The sequence below is a fragment of the Canis aureus genome, chromosome 14 (assembly GCF_053574225.1).
Source record: "Canis aureus isolate CA01 chromosome 14, VMU_Caureus_v.1.0, whole genome shotgun sequence".
NCBI classification, from domain to species: Eukaryota; Metazoa; Chordata; class Mammalia; order Carnivora; family Canidae; genus Canis; species Canis aureus.
Window position 1 is genome coordinate 36,494,228 of NC_135624.1, and position 25,373 is coordinate 36,519,600.

Genomic DNA, 25,373 nt, shown 5'->3' on the forward strand with positions numbered 1-25,373 from the left:
CCTTTCAGTGGGCGGATCTGTACTTGGGAAGAAGCAGTGAGTGGGCTCGCAGACCTAGGGCTCATTCATGATCAGGGCATGGAAAGCCTGGCAGGAAGTAGAGGCTACAGCTTTCATGTGGGCAGATGACCTCTACGCACACCTTGGCACATCTGTGACACCCTTTCTTGGGAGCAGCTGGTTTCCTGGGTAGCCGGTGCCTCCCTGGGAGCTGAAGAGCCTGTGCACACAGTACCCCCTGACCTTACCCTTCCCTGCGTGCATCGGCGCCCTGATGGAGTGGTTCTGGGTCTCAGGGCTGGACCTCCAGCTCATGCTCGTGGCCACAGCAGCCTGCTGCCGAGAAGGGCACTCACCTGTTTTCTGGCTTAGTTGGTAGAGGAAACATTTGCGCAGATCAGCGTTATCCCTGAAGGTCAACTGCAGAAGGGACCCAGATTTCTTTAATTTCTGCATGAGCCACAAACCTAGAAAGGCCAAAAAGAAACAAAACAAAAATCAAAATATAACATAAAGGAAGCCAAAAAGAGAGATTGATCTGAAACTGAGATTTTTTAGTTAATTTTAAAATAAGAGACTAGTAGACGCTGGGGCAAATTCTTGGGAAGCTGGAGGAAAAACTGTCTCATGTATTTGTGGCAAGGATATAAAATCATCCTGCAAAATGACACGGCGGCTGGCTTCAGGAGTCAGGACACCTCTGTACCCTTTGACCTATTCGACGTCCTCTCATAAGTCTAGCCTAAGGAAACAATCCCAAATATAAAGCCAGTGTATGAACGTTCCTTACAGATCCACACAGTGCGTGGAAGAACCGAAAGCAGACTTCTGAGTCAGAGTCCAACCTGACCTCGGTTGGATATGACCAAGAGGTATCTGGATCTCAGAAACGCTGACGAGTATGGCGCCACTGTGACAAAAGTGAGCTTGATAAAAATGCAAGGAAACGGATATAATACAGAACTTTTTGTAATGTCGCAAGATGACAAGTGTGAAAAAAGTTCAGTGTGGTTTAATCATTTAAAGCTGCCCAACGATGGCTTCCCTGGTTTGTGAGGACAGAGACACCGGCAAAGGGACGGTCCTCCATTCATTACGATCAACGTTTCAAATGATGTCCTTAAAATAACAGAAAGGTGGTTAGGGCAACCGGGGACCACTGAAGTCTTTGTTAGGAGTATGATTCAATAAACCAGTTCTTGGGACACCCAAGTGGCTTAGTGGTTGTGCATCTGGCTTTGCCACAGGTCGTGATCCCTGGGTCCTGGGATTGAGTCCCACATCAGGCTCCCCGCAGGGAGCCTGCTTCTTCCTCTGCCTGTGTCTCTGCCTCTCTCTCTGTGTCTCTCATGAGTAAATAAATAAAATCTTAAAAAAAAAAAAAAAAAAAAAAAACCAGTTCTTACTATATGTGACCTGATGCCCCCGGTGGGCTGCCATCTGCCAGCCATGGTGCTCCTACAGATATCAGCACCTGGGTAGTACCCATGCGGCCTGCAGGTTCCTCTAACCCCATCACGTCACATGAGGCCCTTCATCATCAGGCTTTTGCTGAGAGCTTCACTGCTACCTCCTGCCCCTCTAGCTCATCCTATATTTCTGTCACAAAGAGCCACCTGTGGTCTACCGATTATGCCACGCTTCTATGTTGTCACACCTACTGTTTTCTTCTGCACAAAAAACTTGTCCCACCAACTCACTGTCTTGGAAATTCTGTTCATTGTCTGAGATTGCTCAAGATTCCTTGAGCTTTGCTTCCTTACACTCCATAGTGTCCCTAACCTGACAGAGGGAATTCTGAAAGTCTCAAAGCTATGGGTCATGTCATTTCGTTCCAGCAAGAAGTATAGAATCCCGCTATGATTGACGTCTCATAACTGTAGTCAACTTCTTTCTGCCTTCTCCTGCTTAATCCTCAACAATTCGGATACACACACGGATCTGATGGACACATTTATAGACATGCACAGGTACACACATACCTATGCTTAAAAATCATAAATGTATCCATACATATACACAGACATACATACAGACATTAGCTCTGTTTTAAAAATAAGGAAACTAAGTAGCAGGGAGATTAAACCATCTTGTCCAGAGTTGTCCCTACATGTGTGGGGTCAGAACTTGGCCACAGGCTTGCCCTGGCAATGATATGATTCAAAGCCCATTGCTACGGGCTGAGCGAAGGTGCCACCTATGTGGTCTTGTCCAGCCAGGACCCCAGGGCATCAGCCTTCCATTCCCAGACAAGGTCTTGGGTGACATCTAGTCTGACCTCACTGGACTCACACAAGAGAGGCCCTCTTTGTAAGACCCAGGTCTTCGGTTAGCATCCCACGCTAGGAGAGGCTCCAACGCCATAGGATTCCACCAAGAACCTGCTTCTGCTTTCATCTTTTCTCCACTCCAAATGGATTGTGATGAGTGATGGGCTTGGAGGAGTCTTACCTGTACTGACCAGCGTGCTGTTGTTGTACAGGGTCCCCAGGTGAGGCCCAGACAGCGACAGGAATGTATGGAGTTTGTTGAGGTAATACCGAAACCGGGGCCGTGTGAGGACCGACCGGATGATGATGTTGCCGAGGGAATGGCCAATGAAGCTGTTAGGACAGAAGTCACACACGTGAGTGTGGCTGCGGGAGGCCAGCTGCTATGTTCGGGAGCACTGAGGGGTCGCCGCCCTCCTCCACCCCAACTCGGGAGATCTGACAAAGAGGGCTTCCAACCCACCCTCATTGGGTTTCCAGACTCTGGTCACAGTGAGCCTGAGATGGAGACCCGGGGCACCAGGCCTCTGCCACCCAGTGTGATCAGAAGAAACATGGGTGTGTGGCCAGGCTCTGTATTGTTAGAGCAGCCCTGCCTGTGCTCTGTGTCTCATCTCTGGCCACCTGGGGGTCCTGGTCATTTACAGGGTGAAACTCCACTTCCTTGGCTGTTCATGACCTGACTTCTGACTCCCTCTGTGATTTTATTCCTTGCCCATCATCATTACAAATGTATGGAGTTGCCCACTGCCAGCCCACGCTGCTGGACGCCCTCGTATGCTCTGCTTCAGTCACAACAACTCACACATCTGAGGATCCAACACATCATTATTTTCAAGTTGAGTGCCTGTTTATGGAAACCCTATCACATGAGAGGTCCATAGCTCTGCTCATGGTGAACACAAAACAGGCCAAGAAAGGAAACAAACGTTTGTCTATGAAATTGTTTTACCTCGCTTTTCAACCTCATCTCCATAGGCCTCTGACTTCTCATTTGTAAAATAAAGAACTTATAATTTATCTTGGGGGCCTCAAACAACTGATACATGTGGACTCACCACCATGTCCACATACTGCATGCTAAAGAAAATGCAAGCCATAGACTATCACCTTAATCAGGAAACATTTTAGCCAAGCTAATTTTGGAGTAGAAGGACTGATATCAATGCTAGTCTCACCCAGCACGTGCAGAAATGGAGGCTCAGAGGTTTGGAAAGCCTGAGACAGGCTGCATGGTGGAGTCAGTCCTCGGACTCTAACACAGGAGTATTTGAAAAGCAATCCAAACCTCGGGATTTCTGAGGTCCAATCCCCTCCTACTGAGCTATGAAATGTTCCTGTCTCCACTTGCTTCTGCTCTGAAAGTCACCTAACCAGTAAGCAACAAGTTAGCTTAGGAAGGTGGTAGACAGAAGGCATCACGCTGAACTTGTATATAGTCAACACCCAGAAATATCACCCTGTTCCCCCAGCATTAACTACCTGTGGATTCCTTTTACCTAATTCGGGATATGGAGAGGTTGTACAACTGGATGTGCTGAATGATTTCATCCAACAACCGATCCGTCATGGTATCAAAATCTGCAAATGTGTCCATCTGGAAGAAGAGAGAGGGAATGGGTGTTGGGTGGGGTCACAGTGAGACCAGGCTCTGTGTACAAGCCCACCTTCTTCCATGGCGGAACATTCTGGGAGGACTCCTGAGCCTGATGTTGGGGTAACAGATGAGGGTTCGGCACCAAGGAGAGGGGCCCATAGATAGGGGCTCTAAGACACTGGAGAATCCTCAGTCAGGAGGCTGGCTGGAAACCAATGGGAGAAGCAGGTGGACAAGAGCAGCACGCACACAGCATCTACCAACAGGTCATAATGTGCCAGGGGCTTCATGTGCCTGTGGACTCCTGGCCCCACTGCACCAGAAGGAAACAGGCTCAAGCGGAAGCCCATGCCACCAGGACTCACACCCATGCCCATGCTCTTCCTCCAGCACAGCTTTGGGACTGCACTAGCAGGCCATGTCCAGAGAAGGATCCAAAGCCATCCGTAACTCAGCAGGGGTGGTCAGAGGATACAGGCATAAAAGGATGAGGAGAAACATCATATATGACTTTGAAAATCTGAAAGGGCAGACATGGGAAAGACATACTGCATTGGTGTATATAACTTCAAAGATGAACTTTTGGAAACCGAAACCACAGGGAGAGAGATTTGGGGTCAAGATAAAAAACACTTTCTCATAAGTGGAGTTGTCCTACAGTGTTGTGGGCTACCTGGAACTATGCCAAGAGCCAAGCTACAAAGTTGGACAAGAGGCCTCATGAATATTCATGAGGGTGGAAAGAAGGAGCAAAAAGAAGGCCTGTGGCTCATTGTCACCTGCCACACAGTGGTCCTTGAGGGCACTGCAGGGATGCAGCACTGGTCACTTTCTTAGTGTCCATGGAGTTAGAGAGACCCGTGCTTGCAGACCAGCAGGCCCTGTGAGGGCAGCTTCTCTTCCCTGGGGTGAGCCTGCCTCCTCCTGAGCCCTGCAGAGAAGCATGCAGCCTACTCCTCACACCAGTGTAAGGCTTGGGTAAATTATTTACAACACATCTAAGACAGATGCTGCTGTGTTCACTACCCTCTAGCCTCTCAGACGCTGTCTCTTCAGCATTTCTGTGAATTTAACATGATTTATTGAATAATTGGTAGTCATTTTAAGGCCTGAGTTGACCTTAATGAGAAATGTTTGGAAGACACAGTAGGTTTAAAAAGGTACCAAGAACTCCCCAGCCAGGGGATGTAATTCTAAAGGGATGTACTAGAAATCCATGTTTATGAGGTTTAATTTTAAGCAGTAATGACAACATGTTGTGGAACGTAATCATTCTTGAGTGACCATTCCACACACACAGACATCAGTTCATTATCTCTGTCAAGACCCAGTCAAGTCATCCCTATGGTACCTCAGTCATATCCTTCTGCCATGGGAGCTGCATGACAGGGGCTAGATGATGCCTATGACAGCGCCCTTAACCTAGTAGAGATGCATGGACACCCAGATCATTTATGCTCTGAGCTTCCACCTACCCTGGGGCCCCAGCCACCTGACCCACATATTCTTACATCTTACTCTTTCTTAACCCTCCCCAAAAGGAAACAATGAGTCTTTTCTTTCCAGACCATCTAAGTGCCTGAAGAGTGTTCTTTGGCGAGGTCCCCTTCTATCTGAGCATCCACAAACTATCAGGGTGGCTTTAGGAGGCTCTTGTAGACACAACTCAGGGATTCTCTCAATTCTGATGTTTTTGTCGTCATACCTGATTCTTCTCTGACATTAGGAAGTCCAGCTTTCCTCCAGGAAGCCCCAGTTCTATGAAAGTCTTTACCAGGCGGAGGTCTGCACTGTTACCTAAAAACAACAGATAACCCCACCCCAGACCCATAGTTACTTATATGAAAATGGACACATGAGGGATTTAGGTCTCCCTCTTCTCCCATTTTTCTTTTTTTCTTTTCTTTCCTTTTCTTTTCTTTTCTTTTTTTTTTTTTTTTTTTTTTTTTTTTTTTTTAGTTAAGCAGATAATAAAAACAATGAAAACAAATCCAACCTAGTGGTCCTACGCTCCACCCCCTCAAGCCCTATCCCCTGGCACCCTGGCACAAGGTCAGGACCTTTCTAGTAGTCCTATCTCCCTGGACGTACTCACTGATCTACAAACATGTGGTTCATGAACATTCCACACACAGCTGCAAGCACACTGCCTCCTCCTCTTCCACAGCCAGTTCTGTTCACCGAGGACATTCTGCATATGGTACCACTTGATGGCTGACATGGCGTAACCAACATGTCATGTCCCATCTTCAATTTCCTGCTTAATAAAAAGACTAGTTCTGCTACCTACAAGCAGCCATCAAGCCCCTCAGATGGGCCAGTCAGGGCACAGGTTTGTGCAATAAAATAACTGCCCTTAGGACCAGGAGTTATGAATGTGCCAGCTCCGTGGATGCCATCTGCTCCACAGTGACCACCAGGATGGAGGAGTAACAGCTGAGGAATCTAAGAGGCCACTGCTCATAGAAGAGCATCCTTGTAGTGTCTGAAGTAAAAATCATGTGGAGAATGGATCCGCTATAACCCTAAAAGCTTCTTATTCAAGGATGGTTAAGTGTACACTTCATGTAGGCTCTAGGGTTCAGTTGCATCCTCCTGAATTTTTGACCTATTCCTCAGATGGATCCCTGTAGAGTCAAGAGTTAGAAGCTACTTATTGGACAGACAGGGAACCTACTTTACCAAACAACCAGAGTTTCAAAGTAGTTCGTAAACAATATTACTTACAGTGCTATAACCATAAGCTATATCTTTAGAAGTGATATCATTTACAAACAACTTTTATCATTCTTCCTGAAACTAACAACTGACTCAAAAGATGGTGGAAATGCCACATGGAATTTGGGAGAACTACAGGCATTTGAGGGTATCCCTAACCATTAAGGATGACCCGATATACCCAAACACCTCATGCGATGGTGGCCCAGTAGAGCACATGCCCAAAACTTGTGGAGTCACAGTCACAAAATGCTCGTGTTATTATGGGCAAGGTTTCTATTTTGTGTTTTTAAGTTAAATTTTATTCTTTCTGTTCATTTCTGATAATAAATTAGGCTCTTTGGTCCTGCTGTTGTTCTTATTTAAAGCAACCTACTGACCTTCCAGGACCTGGCCTTAAAAGAAAAGTAGCGAGTGTTTATATTTAGCATAGTGAGTCTAAATAAGGAGCATTGGTGGCCCCTCTCCTTCAGCTACTGAGCAAGAGAGAACGCTCTGCAACTTGAAACTTTCTCAGAAAATACCATTTGATAAGGTGTTACATTGAGACCATTTACAAGAATACCAATCTTCGGATTTTGGCACATCATGAGGAGTTGTGTGAATATTCATTAACTCTTATTAACTTCTTTAGTTCTCTGTTAATATAGTTATATCCTTGGAAGTGACATCAGAACAAGTGGGTCTAGTACAACTCTATAGAGTCTGGATATATATGTACCTTGAACCAGAGAAACAACCTTCAAAAGCACCTATGCGTGATATTGGTTGTCTCTTTGATGACTTTATGCCCAGGTGATAATGCCGTAATTGACAGCTCTGTTTTCTGACACAGCTCAGAGATGGATGAGGCTGCTCCATCTTTATAACCTCCTTGCTCAACATACATGGTGGACAAAAATAAAAGTCCATGGCCTGACAAGACTTCTCACTTTCATGAAGAAATGGAGAGTCTTTCTCATTTTAATTTAATATCAGATAAGTAGGAGGAGCACACTACTCATGAGTGACATGATGCTAAGTTTTCCATCACACCTGCATTGAAAGTACATCACGCTGATGAGTGAGAAGGTCATTCTTTGTCTTTCTTGCAGCACTGCTGATTGGAAGTCCCAGTTAAAAACAAGTATGTTTTCAGGGGCGCCTTGGCGGCTCAGTCAGTTGAGCATCTGACTCTTGATTTCAGCTCGGGTCATGAGAAGGAGCTCCACATGGGGCTCCACACTCAGTGAGGAGTCTGAGATTCTTCTCTGCTGGCCCTCCCCCTGCTTTCTCTCTCTAAAATAAATAAATCAAAACAAAAACAAACTCCACAGGTATGTCTTCATTAGCTTCTTACTTTTTAAGAAAGAAAATGAGTCTCAAGCCCAGTCTTCTGACAGTTGGGCCAAACTTCAAGAGGATTATTTTCAAATCACTGTAATTATTTTTAGTGTTACACTCCCTGCTGGCCAACTGGTTCTAGTATTTCATTTGTGGTAGTGATTTGAGGTTTCTTTTTTTTAAATAAATTATTCAAAAAGTATTCCAATTTCAGTACAAATTTTGAAATCCTAGTACTTGGTATCTGGGTGGGGTAAAATTAGGGAAAGATATGCGAACTGTTGGGCCTTGGAAGCACTGATGTCAATGCTGAGTGGGGACAACTCACCAGAGAGAGAAAGCCTGGGGTCCCTAGGCACAATGGTGTGAGATGGCAAACGTCCCTGAGAAAGATGCAGAGTTGATATAATGAGAGGAGCGAAAGGGGAGGAGATGATAGTGGGGAAGGTTAGAATACAGGAGCTTTCTAAAAGGCTTATTTTATTTTCTGAGAGCTACAAAAAAAGGTTTTTGGTAACAGACTGGCATGACCAGATCTGGTAAGATTTTTAACAGATGACTCAAACAGCGATGGGGATGAAGGTTTGGATGGGGAAAGAGATGAATTTGTTGGCATAAGGCAGAATGAAACCCTGGTCTTGGGAGTCTGTCAGTTGGGTTTTAACCTTGGCTCAACCACATTAACTAAGGGAACTTACACAAGTTAGTTAGCTGCCCTTTTACTCAGTTTCCCCAGTTATAATGGGACCATAATACCACCTACTTTGCAGGGCTATTGTGAGGATCATTGACATTAATATATGTTAAGCATTTAGAATGGTGCCTGGCCCCTGGTGACAGATATGCCATTGCTGCTGCTCTTTCTCATCTTCCTCCTCTTCTTCATCTAGAATGTATTATTTACCACTGGATTATTTGACACTTGACCAAATAGACCTGTTGATTGAGTGTCCCGGTTTCCAAGGCATAAAGCCAGACAATTACATGCATTAGCCCCTGGATTGGGAATTAAGAACATTGTGTCCTGGAAGCATAGCACACCACCACTCCCTAATAACTTATCACCAGAAGACTGTGACCACAGGTTTTGCCACTCATCACCCAGGAAGGCCTAAAGAAGTCCTTTCCTTTATCTGACATTAGTTATGCATTGGAGTCCATATAAAGTGGATGTGAAGACTTTTCCAGAAATCATGTTCCACATTCCAGTTTGCAGATCAATTATGATGTAAACTTGAGCTTGAGGAGAACTCAGATGCCCTGTATCTCCAGCTGCTCTGATTGCTGTCTTTAACCAGTTAGGGTGAGGCTGGAATTCACAAGGGGAAAGAGGACTAAGGGTTTGACTTTGGTCCAGGCTGAGTTGGGACCGCAAGATCTTCTGGCAGAGCTAAGTTCCGTATCTTACGGAGATTTTGGACTGACTGAGAAACCCTAAGAAATCTGACAGTGGAGACTAGGTCCTTTGGAGAGTGGGACAAGCAGGAGCCCTTCCTGCTCCCTTCTCTCCTCCCCTGGACCTCTACAGGACTGGTAGATAGTTCTTTTGTAGCATTCAGCTCTCAGTCCATATTTGCTGATCTCACAAAATTAAGAATTTTTTAAGGTCAGGAACCATGTTGGGTCTCTGCAATCCCAGAACTTGGTACAGTATCTGACATACAAAAATTGCCTCATAAGTGAGAAATGAATAAAAATAGGCAACGAAACAGTTTCGGCCACTAACCCACGTCCCTTCCAAATGAATTCATGCATTCATTCCACTCTGTTTCTTCCCTTGTGCTTTTGACACATGGGTTCCATTAACCCATACACTCTATTCATGCTCCCATTAACATTTTCATCCCAATAATCCACCCATCCATCCATCCACCCATCCAGCCACCTAATCACCCACCCACCCATCCATCCATCCACCTATCCACTCCAGTCTTTATTTTATTTTTGTTCATTAGTTTCATTAATTATTCATTCCAATATTTATTTATTCCATATATTCCTTCACTGCTTTATTGCATTCATTTATGAATTTCATTTACTCAACAGATTATTGTGCCAGAGAGATATCTTCCTTGGGAACAAGGCCAGGCCATTTCCCTAGACCTAGCACGCTGCCATCCCATGGTTGCTAATAACACTATTGAGTGAATACCTGACTTAATTTATAAATGTTAAAAACTGTGTATAATACAGAATTTTGAGGTGGAAACCTTTTTGGCACTCACCATCTAGGCCATGGACACAGACTACCAGGTGAATCCCATCTTCCAAATTTTCTTCCTCTTCCTCTGGTGGGAAATACGGTATATCAGAAGCTAGTACAGATAAGTCACTGTACAGAAATCCATCAATCTTCAGTTCTTTTTTAAATTTTTCTTTGGCCTGATAAAAACTGGAGAATACACTAATTAATCAGAAGCCACACTGTGTATGCCGTGTTGAGCAGGAGATGAGTTGAGGTGGCTGGGATGCGGGAGAGATGAATATCTACAAGGAAGTATCTGCGAGCAACAAAGGCAGAATAGGAGGCTGCAGGAGATGCTGGTGAGGGAAGCATTTTCTCAACAAGGAGATAGGAAAGCATTCCAGGAAAAGTTTTGTTGGTTTGGGTTCTGCAGATTTCTATGTGGTTTCTGCATGGAGCAGGACTTCTATGATTCCATTCAGCTCCCAGGATCCATCAATCCTAAAAAAAAGATCTCCCCAGAGTGAAAGCTTCTTAAAGTGGCCCACAAGGCTACCATGGCTTGGCCTCCACCCACTTCCCAGCAGCATCTCCCCACCTCCAAAGAGAACACATTTCTCATGATTCCCTGCTTGAATTCAGTTTGCTTATTTTCGTGCCTTTGTGCATTCAAATCTCTCTGAAATGCGTTTTCCCCAGGGTTACCACAATCTTTGCCTGATTATTGGACAAGGTGGTAAGAGCACAGACTCAGGAGTCTGACTGCTAAGGTTAGAATCTCAGCTTTGACCCTTACTAGCTGTGGACTGACCACTTAACTTCTCTGCACTGAATGTCCTCATTTGTAGAAGGGGAATACACCATTATCTAATCCACAAAGTTATTTTGTGTGTTAATTGATATAGTCTATGCAAAAATGCTTAGAATGGTACTCAAAACTGATTAAATAGTAAAAAAAAATTATCTGTTACCAGCCTTATCACCATCATCATTCTCACCATCATCACCATCCCATTACCATCCCCATCATCATCCTCACCACTGTGTCTCATATTTGCTAGGCAGCCACCTCTAAAAGGTTCCCCCAGGCCACCGTCTCTAGGCTCACTCGGTGTCCCCAGCCAGATCGGTTCCTTCTATTTCCAGCTCAGCTGCACACACACAAGAACCCTCCTGTTTACCCAACTACCCTTGTTCACTTCTCTCACTTTCTGTCTCCCTATTAGGCTGGAAGTACAGTAACAGCCAAGACCCCACAGCCAAGCATTAGGCAGTGCTTGCAGTCTACTGCAATTATTAAATTGATCCCATGAGCATAATAGGTACTTAATGTTCTTTATAAAGCAAGGGACCCAAAGTTTACCTGCCTGTGCAATCTCTTTCATGGGTATCATTAATATGTACCTCTTCAGCATTTTGCAGAAAAGTAATAAAATGATTCTATAACATAATTAATCAAATGTAGAGTTTATAGATGAGGGAGCGATAATGAATGCAAATGTAAGGCAAAGATTAAGGGATGGATTTTGGCATGGCAAAAGAACTGATACACGTAAGACCTGCACAAAGGGGCCGAGCAGACAAATCTGCTAAGGGCCCAAAGGCCCTTAGAGAACTGCCCTCTCAAAATGTGCAAAGACAGAGGTATTATGACACTCAAAACAGAGTTATCATCACAAAAACTGGGGGAAAAAACCCCTCAAATGTCCCTTTTTAAAGGAGTTTGTTAATAAATCATGGTACATCTATATGATGGAATATGGTTTAAACATTAAAGTGATAACGCAAAAATAAATTTACAAGTAAAGAAATGTTCCCAATACATTAAGTTGAAAAAAACCTTACAGTTTGTACACAACTATCCTATTTTTGCATAAGAGGACTAGATAGAGATGTAAATAGAAACAAGTGTAGGACGACTTACGCAGTGGCTGTATTTGAGAGATGGGCTTACTGATAGTTTTTACTTATACTATTCTGTATCTCTGATTTGTAGGACGTAAGTATATTACTTTATCTGAACCAGGAAATAACTCCTATCTCAAGGTTGAAATAGTATGCATGAAATTGAGAAATATGTGGGAAATGTAAAACTGTGCTGGGGAGGGTAAGCCAGCCATCAGCTTACCTATACATCCTTTCACTGACTTCTTCCTCCAACTTGCTGGAATGGGCAGAAACAACTCCAAAGGAACCCAAAGGCTGATGAGTGATGGGCAACGGGGTCTGTTTGGAGGCGAATCCAGCCCGGGCAGGGGTCTCCTTGGGCACGGAGGAGAAAGGAAGACACGTGGCAGTGCAAGACACAGACAGGTTGACGACCTCCACGGCTTTCAGGCTGTCCAGAGTGAAGGTCTCTGCAGGGGTCAGGTGGGACACCATGACGGAAGTGACTGCCCTTGGTTCTTGGGTTCCTAAAAGCTGGGAGTTAATGGAGTGAGTCACAGTGGAGCACACAGTGCCTGCTTCATGTCCGGCCTCCAGAGGAGCTTGAGATCCTTTGCTAAATGCTGCATCATCAATGATGCAAGGTGAGCTGCTCTGCTCGCCTGTTGAACCCAGGTCACTGGCATTAGCGGCTGCTGTACAGCTCCATTCAGGCACCTTATGGTGGGCGACAGTCTCATCATCTGAGATGCTGCTGTCGGAAAGAGCTCCTTTCTCCACATTCAAGTCTTCAGGCATGCCCTTTGGAGTCTCCATTAGTACTCCAGGACAAGATCTATTCTGAGGGTTTTCAAGTGCTATGACACGTGGTATTTCTAAATTAAGACCTTTGGTTTCAATGTCTGGAGGGTTCTCAGTCCTGCCATCAAGACAACAAGGTCCTTGAGGATCAAATTGACTGTCTTTACCTTTGGGGATGTCTATGTAACCAGGGCCCTGCTGGTTGTCAGCACCTGAAACCACCTGCCCAGGGAAAGAGTCTGTCCCGGCACCTGGGGAGTCTATGCTCTTGATGGGTATGGCTGACCTTTCAGCAAGACCTCCACGTTGCTGCATCGTGTCCGTGTCTTCAGAGGACTCCTCTGGGCTACTGATCTGGGGTGCAGACACAGACTTGGTCAACTTGGTGTTGGCCAACTCCCGCTCTTCCTCCTCAAAAGGCAAAGAGCTAATGGAGGTGAGAGATGCCTGGATCCCACTTGGCAAACTCGTATTGCTCTCTGTGTGTCCACCCTCTAAGGAGTTCCTGTGCAGGGCATGTCGTCGAACCAGATGGTGCAAGACTTCTCGATCACTGGGTAACTCCAGGGCCCTGCTTCGTGCCTCGGACCAGGCAACAGAGCTTGGCTCGCTCTCAATGCCTGAATCAGAGATGATGGAAGAGGACCTCTTGATGACCCCAGAGAGCACCGACACTTCCTCCTGTTCCTCTGCATGAGGGTCCTTTGGGGAAGCCCTAACATCCAAGGGATCCCTCAAAGTGGAGTTTAGTGGATCACAGGGCTCAGAGGGGATGAGCTTTAGACTTAGCAGCACCACCTTGCCCTCCTGGTCTGCAACCTTTCCTAGAGTACTTAACTCATGGAGTGTTGTTTTCTCCAAAATGATGGCATTTGGACGACTTCCACCTGCTATGTCTTTGCCTGGCACAGTTCTGTCTGATTCATAGTTATCTTGAGAGTGCCCGCTCTCATGCTGAGCACTAATGACCACTGTGGGTTCAGCACTGCAAGGCTTCTTATTGCTAGATTTCACATCAATGTAGGTGAGTACTGGGGCCTGGCCATCCTCTGGACCTGGACTCCTTCTGGGCAGGTCCTCATCTGCCAGTGGATGTGTTCCAACATCAGACCTCTGGCCAGTCCAACATTCATCTTCAGGCAGATCTGCCTTGTTCTGGAACTCACCAATTGTCAGATACACCTGAGATTTGGAGCACACATCCACATGTTTTGGTGTGGTTATGCTATTGTCTGGCTCTGGACACCTAGTAACTTCCTCATCAGAGTCCATCTGAAGTGGTTTCATGGTGGGCAAGACAAGGTCTTCCCTAAAAGGTGATTTTCTATTTATAATAGGGTTCTCTTCTGTGTCTTTTAGATTCATTATTGCAGGACTTGTTGGAACATCAAAATTAGGGTAAACACTCAAATTGCACCCTACAAAAAGAAGAAAGAAAAATGTACTGTAGTTTAAGAAACTATGTCCACAAACTATCCCAAAGCCTGGCTGTATAATAAAAAAAATAAAAAAAAATTGGCTGAACTTTGCTCCTGGTTCCTGGGGGACAACCTCTGAATTTGGGAAATTTCCCATTTGATGGAAATGTCTTTGTTATTGGTGGCAAGCCTTAAAAGCTTATACTAACCAGGTGACTCATGATGAGTCCTTTAATAGTTTGTACTAAGGAGATGACTCAGGATGGGGGCTTGCCATGCCAGAAAGACCAATTATTTGGTTGGGGCTTTGAGCCAGGTGGTACCAGTACAACATCTGGGAAGAGTGGTTCAATCATGTGGCCAATGATTCAACCAACCATACCCACATAATGAAACCCCAATAAAAACTGGATAGTTGGGCTTGAGTAAACTTCCATTGGGCAATACACATTGATTCACCAGGATGACCAGCTCTGGAGGCATGGGATCTTCATGTTTGGGACCCTTTCATACTTTGCCATATAGGTGTCTTCTTTTGGCTGGTTTTTATTTGTATCCTTTATATTAAAACTGTAATCATAGGCAAAGCACTTTCCTGAGTTCTGGGAATTGTTCTAGCAAGTCATCAAACCGGAGGGGGTGGTGGTACCTTCTGAATTGGTAGCCAGTTGGTCAGGAGAGCAGATGGCCTAGGAACCCCCAAGCTTCTGTCTGATAGGAGGGTGGTCTTATCAGAGGCTGTGCCTTTAACCTATTTGACCTAACACTAGGTAATCAGTGTCAGAATCGTCTTGCACTAATGCAAAACTGTAAAATACTGTAATTCATGATTTGCCTTTTACTTATTTTATTTTTTTAAGATTTTTATTTATTTATTCATGAGACACAGAGAGAGAGAGAGAGAAAGAGAGAGAGAGAGAGAGGCATAGACATAGGCAGAGGGAGAAGCAGGCCCCATACAGGGAGCCCAACGCGGGACTCGATCCTGGGACTCCAGGATCATACTCTGGCCGAAGGCAGGCGCCAAACCGCTGAACCACCCAGGGATCCCGTGTCTTTTACTTAATAAAAGTTCTTAACAATTCTTATAAATATTAAAGAATTTCTCTACATCACGTAGCATTTACAGTGTGGAAAGAGCTTTGGAGCTAGGAAGGCCTGCTTTCTCATCTTGACACCGGCAACCCCCAGCCGTGAGGCCTTCGACAATGATGGAACTTAAATACTTAAGTTTTTTTCCCCCCATTCAAGCTCACTTTCCTCAACTCTAAGATGGGCAAATTCATAGCAACCAGCAGGCTTCACAGACACAGCTCACAGGAGAGTCATGATATGAACTGCCACACATGGAGAAGACAGAATCCTGCTTTCTGTAGAGAAACCCTCCAAGCTTGAGCTCTGTCACCAGGACAATTATCCTGCACGGCATTCAGACCACAGAAGTTCCCAGATCACTCTGATCTTCCTGGTAGGATGGTGGGGGTCAAAGCATGACCTTCTTTCTCTTATTTTTCTTTAGGGTAAACTATTACCTCTTTCATCCTATCTCTCCATCTGTTCTCTCTTTTCTTTTGTCTCCTCTTCTCTCTTCCTCCTCCTGGCCCTCCTGCCCCTCCTCCTCCAGCTCTTCCTCGCCAAATCTTTCTTTTTCTCTCCCTTCTAATAAAGCATAACTGGAAGAAAACAAGTGTCTCCCATGTCTATCTCTAGCATATCTCTCCTGAAAAAGCCATCTGATATGTTATTCAATTTCCATGCACACCAAACACAAAAAGAGGGGACTGGGCTTTTATTTCATTTAAAACCTTTAAATCGGGATCCCTGGGTGGCGCAGCGGTTTAGCGCCTGCCTTTGGCCCAGGGCGCAATCCTGGAGACCCGGGATCGAATCCCACGACGGGCTCCCTGCCTGGAGCCTGCTTCTCCCTCTGCCTGTGTCTCTGCCTCTTTCTCTCTCTCTGTGACTATCATGAATAAATAAATAAAATCTTTAAAAAAATAAAAAATAAAATAAAATAAAACCTTTAAATCCTTCAAATGGTTTTCATAGAAGTTAAAAGAGTATAACCATTCTTGGATGTTATGAAGTGAACCACTTACAAACCACATCTCCAGCTCACATTTTGGGATGATATTTATGACTGGGTCAAAGATTAGAACAAAGATTGGGAAAAAAACGGGTCTCTTCCTTATGTGGATATAGTCTTTGCATCTTGAGAGATGAGCAAATGTCCCTTCCTCTGGGGGAGTTTCCCCATAGCTAACAGCAGGTTAGATGTCCCCTGAGCAAATTCCCAGCATCCCCTCTACACACATGGACTATCACATCACCACCACCATACAACGATCCACTTGTGCATTTCCTGTCTCCAATAGAGAGAAGGGTTATAATGTATGAATATTGGTGCGCCCACAGCTAACACCATGGGCTGCCACATAGTGAATTGTATTCATAAAATGAATTGAGAATAGAACAGAAATGCAGTAGAACAAAGACTATTACTTTCACTAGATGTTTATGTTGGTTTGAAAAAACCACAGTGTCAATGTTATTTAATCCATGAATAAAACATTGGCACAGCTTTGCACAAAGCCCTATACTAGGCCATGGGTTAGGGAGAGGGCAAGTGGGATTGGTTATAACAATGAACTAGTCTCTGTCTCTAAGGGATTTTCAAAATATTGGGAAGCATACAAAGTACAGTGCACTTGGCTCTCCCACCCAAAGCACGTGGGTTGTATCCTAGAGAATATGAATTGGGTTCTTCAGAGAAGGAGATTATGAGTCATAGGAGGCAGGGAGACAGCAAAGGCAAAGACCAGAAAACTAGTGCATAGTCTAGTCAGGCATCAGTTAGATCCCATGTGGCTGGAGCAAGAGTGAACAAGGATGTCAAGTGGGCATGAGGTATAGGGAAGCCACGATATGGATGGACTCGAATGCTCTATGAACGAGGGGTCTGGTCTTTACATTATAGGCAACAGGAAGATTGGTGGATTCTTGAACGAAAAATGAAAGATGCCTCTGATTTGTCCTTGACAATTCAAGACAGGACACAGAAAGCCCAGCAAGGAAGCGGATTGTCAAAAATAGCAACACTAGTTTCACTACCACAACTATGGGGAAAATGAGAGTGGCATTGGGTCTAATTCAAAGAGAATGGCTTTAGTCAGATACTAGCTAATGGCATTAGCTGACATCCATTCATCACTTCCTTTGTTCCGGTCACTCCTAAGTGTCCTGTGGATGGATGTATCCACTGATCATGGCAGGCCTGCGGAATATAAATTACAATTCCTTTTGTCCAATTACACAGTCACTGATGGTCGGGGGAAAAAATTCCAATTCAGGCAGCCTGGCCAATGGTTAAGGCCCTTGGGCAAAAAGTTCAATTGCCTTGGGACAGAGGAGTGGGGGGTACCTGGGAGAAGCGATCACAGACCATATAGACAGACTTTGCAAGGGCCTGGCACACAGTAGGTATCAAGCCACAGTACTATAGCAGACCGGGAATAAATATTCCTATTTTAATGTGGAAATGGGACTCTTATTTCCATTTCTTCATTACACTGCAACAATGGAATGCAAATCGCACGACCTCATTGCAAATTACATTAAGGTCACTAACCCCTGGAGGGAAAGGGAATTCATTCTTTATCTGCTGATGCTTTTGCTCTGGGATTAAAGTGTCATCAGAGCACATGGTGAAGGAATAAAGGTCAGGAAGAGTTTTGAGTGGGGAAATAGTCTTGGGAAAGGGAAGGGAGAGGTGAGAGATCTGTAGAGAGGAGTCTTGGGGAGACAGCCAACCCCCTCTGAGAGCAATTGTCTTGGGGTCTTTCTGGGAAGACAGGATCCTTTTGCTGGGGTCACAGACTCAAAGTTAAGTTCCCCGTCCCAAGCACTCTGCAGACACAGGCAGAGATGGACAATACGAAGCTTCGAGGAACCTGCAGGGGCAGATGGCCTAGGAAAGGTGGCCCTCCAGCCACACCTAAGTCTAGGGCACCACCTTGGCGCGCAGAGGAGGAGGGCAGCCCCTGGCAGCCCCCGTAAGCCCAAGGTTGACTTCCCGGCTGGTGCTGCCGAAGGGAAGTTTCGGCTTCAGCTGGTATGAAGATTTATAAAACATAAAGATATACAATACAATCGTACGCATGAGTCGCAGGAGTGAGATTTACGTCCATTGCGGTGTCATTCATATGGAAAGGAAAACAGATCGGAAGACCTGCAACGAAGCCCAGTAGCAACACCCCAGGGTCCAATCGCTGGGGCTGATTGTAAATTTCTTCCCTCCCTATTCAAGGGTTCTGTAGCTACCTGATGTCACTGTAATGAAGACGAGTGCACACGCACACACATGGACACACACGCATACACATGCAGCCTGGGGTCAAGTGTTAAGCTCTTTGGACCAGCTGCTGAGGCCGCCATCTCTGGGGCGCGTACCTTCCAGCTGTCATACACAGCATTGACACTAGATGTCAGGGCACAGCTGAGAACCAGGAACATCCTTCCACCACAAAGCTGGACTGTCCTTGGAAGTCCACCTGGACTTTTAAAAGAGCCTACAAATCTCTGCCTGCAGAAACTCTGGAATTTAAGTGGCACTTCATTTAAACAATGGGTATCCCAACATCAGGGTTTGAACCGCCTCACAAAGAGATGGTAGGACAGACCCTGGGCCTTGGAGCTGGAGCGACTTGCTTTGAACATTGGCTTTTATTTGATTTACTTACTTTTTAATTTTTTTAAAAGATTTTATTTATTCATGAGAGACACAGAGAGAGACAGAGACACAGGCAGAGGGAGAAACAGGCTCCATGCGGGGAGCCCGATGTGGGACTCGATCCCAGGACCCCAGGATCACAACCTGAGTCCAAGGCAGGCGCTCAACCATTGAGCCACCCAGGTGCCCCAAACATTGGCTTTTATAAGCTGTAGGATCTTTAATACATACTTCAATTTGTTGAGCTTCAGTTTCTCTCTATGAAACAGGGTGCATGAGGGGTTTTTTTTGTTTTGTTTTTAATAGGATTAAAAAGATAAAACATGTAAAACCTCCAGCCAGGTATTTTCTTGCTCTTTAATGGATCACAGGTCTACTTGGACTGTGATGGCTTGTGGGCTTCCATGAGCAGGACCGCGGGAGGGGACAGAGGACCAGCAACCGCGGAATGCCCCGTGCGCACCAGGCTCTCTCCAGCTAACCTACCAGTTCCTTAACACGCTGCGCAGAACAGCAAGAGAGACTGTGGTGTGGACACAAAGACACAGATCCACGCAAGCATGCTGTCTTTTCTCCCTGAGTGAGCAGCTCACCCACTAATTCAGTCACTGGGGCAGCCCACTTTCTCGAATACCGGGCCTGGTTCGTGGCATGAACCAAGCTCTACATGGGAGTCTGAACTGAATGCCGCCAAAGTTCAACGAGACATGACTTCATATTTGTGTCGTGCCTCTGAGATAAGAAAGGATGTCTGTCCTCTGCTCAGGGTATTCTGGTGAGGGGAGACTATGGTTCCTGTTTTATAGATGAAAACACTGAGGCCCCTGGCAGGATTTTACCCCCGAAAGGGTCAGGAAGGGGATCTCTGTCATAGCTGTCCTTCTGTGACTCTGATCTGAAAATTGCACTGACACAAAGTCACCCCAAATAACTAAGCTTAGCCTGAGGTTTTGCTTCCCCTCCACAGCCTGACAAATTACTGCCTTGATTTGGTCCCACTGCTGGCAACTGACCGGGGACCCACAGAGGAGCCTTAGTGTTGAGTCTTTCCCGAGCAAGGACCAACCTGTTGCAGGGCAGTCCACGTATCTGTCCTCAAAGATAACAGGCAGGGTGCTCCAGTCGCCATCAATGTCGAGGCACTCCGCGGGCAGTGGGGGCATGGTGGTGAGGTACTCCGAATTCCGGATGTCCAGAGACAGCTGGCTGTGGGTTTGTATCCTGGGGACGCACGGATTGGTTAGCGTCAGGGGAAGTTTAAAATGCAGTAAGAATCATTGCCCCAACCCCTGACTCCAAGAAAATGTTCAGCGGGCTCTGACACCGTCTGTCTGTCCATCCTCTTCCTTTCTCCCTGCCAACCACCCAGCCAGACCCTAGGGCCATGGTGGGAACTGGTCTGGGCACTGAGCCTAGAGGTCACGGATGGTATGATCAAGGCACGTATCACATTCTGTTTCAGTGGGATGCACTAAATAACACTCTAGTGGAGCAGGGGCTGAGCTTCTAAATGGCTAGGAATCTTAAATTAGTCCTTTGGAGAAAAAACTTCAAGCTCTACATATCCTCTACTCTTGCTTTTCTCACCTCCTATAGGACGTTAGGGTCTGAATCCTATGCTGTGGCATAAGTATTAAAAACCATCTAAAATGCTTTCTTGGGATCCCTGGGTGGCGCAGCGGTTTGGCGCCTGCCTTTGGCCCAGGGCGCGATCCCGGAGACCCGGGATCGAATCCCACATCGGGTTCCCGGTGCATGGAGCCTGCTTCTCCCTCTGCCTGTGTCTCTGCCTCTCTCTCTCTGTCTCTGTGTGTGACTATCATAAATAAATAAAAATTTAAAAAAATTAAAAAAAAATAAATAAAATAAAATGCTTTCTTTTTTCTTGTTTTATTGCTTCCTGTGTAAACACCAGCAACCTTGATTGGGGTGTAAGTACCCCTAGTTTGGGAGCTATGTGTTTTGGTTCCTCCATGTAGGATAAAAAACATAGCCTGACTTCTGGAAGCCCCCATTGTCACTCCTCAGCCATGTAGGCAGGTCACCTGCTCCCACAGAACAGCTCATAGCTACAGAGCTCCACACAAGCCCAGGGAAAATTCTCTCATTCTGCACTCTCAGGAACAAATATAATGAATGTATATGCCCATAGGATATTTTATACACGTATTTTGAATATGCATTTGAACTACAAATATTTTATTTCTTTATTTCTCAATTGGATTTTAACCTATGATCAAAAAGGATAAGCAGTGTGAGGCACCTGGATGGCTCAGGTTAAGAGTCTGACTCCTGGTTCTGGCTCAGGTTGTGATCTCAGGCTCATGAGATCCTGTCCCAAGTCGGGCTCTGCGTTCAGCAGGAAGTCTGTGTGGGATTCTCCCCCGCTCCACCCCTGCCTGCTTTCTCTCCCCACTCCCTGTCTCTAGAAAAAAAAAAAAATAAAGAAAATAAAAATAAAAAAAGAAAAGTGATAAGCAATGTATTCTCTTCCTCAAAGCCATGAAGGCTGCAGCAACCTTATAATATTGTGAACCTTTCCTGAATACGTAAATAGATTTTTGTTGCAATAAGTCCTGCACTTCTTTGCTGTCATGTGAACCTAGACCTTTGGGTCCAGTGTTTAATTTGTTAAATAAGTCTACTGACTGGACACCCATGTATGGAGGCCCAGGTCTACAAGCTAGGGCATATACCTACAGGATGGAAACTTGATTCTGGACCTAAAGAGCTTATAGTCATGAATTAATGAGGTGATTAACCAAGTAACTATAACACAGCATGAGAGGTTCTACAGAGCTGGGTCCAGGCTACTTTATGCAGGGCATTACCTCTTGCCAGAATGTGGCTTCTTGAGCGTACAGGCTTCGTGAATGTGACCCAGTACCTACAACAGTGCTTAGCATATGTTTAAAAAAATGACTAAAAATTCTAGAGCACAATTCTTTTTTTTTTTTTTTCATATAGAGCACAATTCTATCATCTCACACCTAGGATGGCTATTCTTAAAACAAACACCAAAGCAAGTGTTGGTGTGGATGTGGAGAGGGTGCGGCCCTCATATACTGTTGATGAGGATGCAAGACGCCACAGCTGCCATGGAAAACAGTACAGAAGTTCCTGAGAAAAGTAAAAATAGAAGTACCCTAGGATCTGATGATCCAACTGCTGAGTATTTATCCATAAGAAATCAGGGTCTTTAAGAGATTTGTGCACCCCCACATGCGTAGCAGCACTATTCACAACAACTCAGCTACAGAGACAAGCTAAGTGTCCATGAACAGAAAAAGGATAAAGAAAATGCAGCACAATGGGATAGGATTCAGGCTTCGAAAAGAAGGAGACCTTGTCATACATGACGACATGGATAAGCCTTGAGGACATTATGCTATGTGAAAGGAGTCGGCCTCACAAGGACAAATCCTGGTGATTCCACATTCAAGAGGTATCGAAAAATAATCAAATTCAGAGTAAAAAAAAAAAAATAAAGGAGTGGTTGCCAGGGGCTGGGTGGAGAAATGGGGAGAGGCTGGTCAATGGGCATAAAGTTTCAAGGGAGTAAGACAGGTTCTAGACACCCGCTATCTGGAGCACCCAGGACCCAGTCCATCACCTACTTATCTCCCTGACTCCAGGAGCTTAGCCAACAACACACAGATCCTTCTATTTTGGAGGTTGAGGAATCCACGTTCAGTTCTTCAGGATAATGGTTAACCACTATAGACCAGATCCACAGCAAGGATGGTAGGAATGTGGGATCCGGACTCCAGTAGATTCGTGTGTTTATCACATGCTTGCCATGAGGTCTAAGATAAGCTACTTAACCTGTCTGAGCCCAGGTTTTCCCAGTTTCTTCCTCGGTGAAGTGGAGATACAACCAGTTCCTAGCTCAAGGTATTAGTGTGGACATTAAATGAGCCAATGCAGGAAAAGCACTTGGCTGGGCTCTTCTTAGCAGAGTCATCTCAATAAACAAAGCACCAGGAAGGCAGGGCAAGTGCCTCTTGGGTTCAATGCTATTGACATAGCATCTTGTAAAATGAGTAATCTTTAAAACTTAGTGCTATACTTATTATTATAGAAAAACACAAGAAGCAAAGTGATAAATCAATTGTCATTGTTACAGAGGTTACATCACCAAGACAGGTTGTCCTGTACATCAACACTTCTGCATTCATTCATTCAAGAATCTCTCATTGAGCCCTTCCTTACTGCATGAAAAGCACAGGCTAGACACTCGTAAAGCAGAAGAGAGAGACAATAAAACACACCCTTGCTACCAGCCAGCTCTAAACCACTTTTAAACACTGCAACATTGCATTCTTAAATCCTGCAACCATGGCAAGAAACAATCTCCATTTCGCATGGCGACCGAGTACAAGTGCACACTCCCAGAAGCACACACTGAAGTGAAAGTTTCAGAAACGTGTCTGTCTCGTACTCTCTACTCCATCTTATTCTGTCAAAGCCCATCCTATCCAATCCTTTTCATGTGGAAGTGCGGTGGTGGAGGTCACAGTGTACTCAATGATTGTGTTTGAGAAACACAATCTACTCTGAGCTTGACCAAGACGGGTCTTGACAGATGAGTGTCACCGGGGCCATCTTGTCTGTCCACTTGTCCATCCTGATTTGGGAGGATGGCTCTGTCTCTGATGTACACCCTCCCTGTCTGGCTCCGATCTTCAGGGGGGCACAACCATGCCCACACACCCTTGCTAGCACGGCCTCACCCTGAGATGAAACTCTGCTCATAGCACTCTGTACCTTTACTCCAGGAACCTTCTCAGTCTGACATAATATTCCCCTTTCAGTTCCATAACTCTTACTCCTAATGATCTAATTAAATTTTACTTCTTCCTGAATAATATTGCTGCTAGCCTTGTGTATACTTTCCCTTGCAGGTTAATATCTACGAGCGAGTAGCACTAAGTTCCTCTCGTGCTGTTCTGTGAGGCAGATGCTCTAGTCTCCTGGGTATTTGCAGGGCTCAGTTCATGCCTGCTTCAGACCTCTGGCTGAATGTCATCTTCTCGGGGACTCTTCTGTGATAGCTGGATGGAACAGCACCTCCTCATTCTGACCACACTCATATATTTCTCTTTGGCACTTATCGCATTTGGCATACCATATTTATTTATTTGTATACCTTCTGCTATGAAAATATAAGCCCCATGAGATGAGGGATTCATCTGTTTTGGTCACTGCTGACTAATACCCACAAGAGTGTCAGGCCCATAGTCAGCACTAAGCAAGTATCTTGAAGGAAGGACTCTTCTTTTCATTTCCAGGCAGCAACCTAAGAGAGGTGCAGGAACTGATCTGGTGTCAGAAATATTGTTAGTTACGGAACCAAGATTTCAAACCATGTATAGGAGTTTGAGATCAGGTCTTTCCACCATATTACTTGCCAGCTTTTTAAAAAGGCCTGAATCATAACTGTCACGGTGCCAAGTCTGAATTCTCTATCCTGGTCCATCAGGTCCCACATAGACTTGTCCACCTCGCTGGTCCTGCCTATCTCCCCTCTCATTCCAGCTCCCTCCATCCTATAGCTTTGTTTGCCTTCCAGCTGCTCCTCCAACACCCTGTGTTCCCATACAAGAGCCTTGACACCAGCTTTTCCTCCTGACTGGCCTTCTTTCATATCAAGGTCTGGCTGCCTATAACTCCGGTCTCCATTCAAATGTCACATCCTCAGAAAGATTCCCTCCCAGCACTTGGGCTACAACGGTCCTTATCTCACACCCAGTGCTGTGTTGGAGCCAGTCCCACCAGCTTGCAAGAGCCAACTGTGCACATCCCTTCCCAGCCCCCGTGTTCAGAGAGAACATATTGGCGGCCTGAACACCACCGTGGTGGGAGCATTCACACAGTGAAAATCAGTGAGCACTACAGACCTAAGTTGTTTTTGTTTTTCGGAGAGCTAGTCCTTCAATGAGGATGCTGGCCATATCCCTTCTCATCATGTTCTGTGTCCTCACATTGATTTGGTTTTCTTTACTTGTCACTACCTGAGATAACTGGATTTACATCTTGCCTGTGGCTGCCCTAGAATGAGAGACCCACAAGGACGGCATCAGTGACGTGTCCCTTGCAGGGTCGTAGGGCCTACTTGCACAATCCACAATTGTATAACGCATTAGTCATCACCTAACATTTTGTGATCAGTGTCTGTGGCTTAACCAATGTGTTCCGTGTATGGATGTTCTCCTTTGGTCCTTACAGCTATTGTCCTGCCCATTTTAGACAAACTAAGATTAAGGGAGGGGAAGAGAAAAATAACCCAACAATAGAACAGTACTTTCTCAAGAATCTGCTGTAGGCCAAAGGAGGAATAGGATCTTGATCCCAACTTGGCCAAGTACCATATCCTCTATACTTGGTATAAGTGGTCAACATCTCAACAAAACTCCTCTATAAGAGTAGTTGCCTATGTATCTGT

The 25,373-nt window shown here is 45.3% G+C and overlaps 1 protein-coding gene across 3 annotated transcripts in view; it reads right to left on the reverse strand.

Annotated features, from left to right (window-relative positions):
- The window catches only part of FAM135B (family with sequence similarity 135 member B), a 283,976-nt gene that overhangs the window by 10,229 nt on the left and 248,374 nt on the right, over nucleotides 1–25,373 (reverse strand). For all 3 annotated transcript variants that reach the window (XM_077847362.1, XM_077847361.1, XM_077847363.1), the window contains 7 exons: nucleotides 19,995–20,149; nucleotides 12,222–14,199; nucleotides 10,134–10,300; nucleotides 5,573–5,664; nucleotides 3,770–3,867; nucleotides 2,452–2,603; nucleotides 357–467 (listed from right to left, as the gene is read on the reverse strand). In XM_077847362.1, coding sequence (XP_077703488.1) covers nucleotides 357–467; nucleotides 2,452–2,603; nucleotides 3,770–3,867; nucleotides 5,573–5,664; nucleotides 10,134–10,300; nucleotides 12,222–14,199; nucleotides 19,995–20,149 — 2,753 coding nt within the window. The remainder of the gene's footprint in view (nucleotides 1–356; nucleotides 468–2,451; nucleotides 2,604–3,769; nucleotides 3,868–5,572; nucleotides 5,665–10,133; nucleotides 10,301–12,221; nucleotides 14,200–19,994; nucleotides 20,150–25,373) is intronic.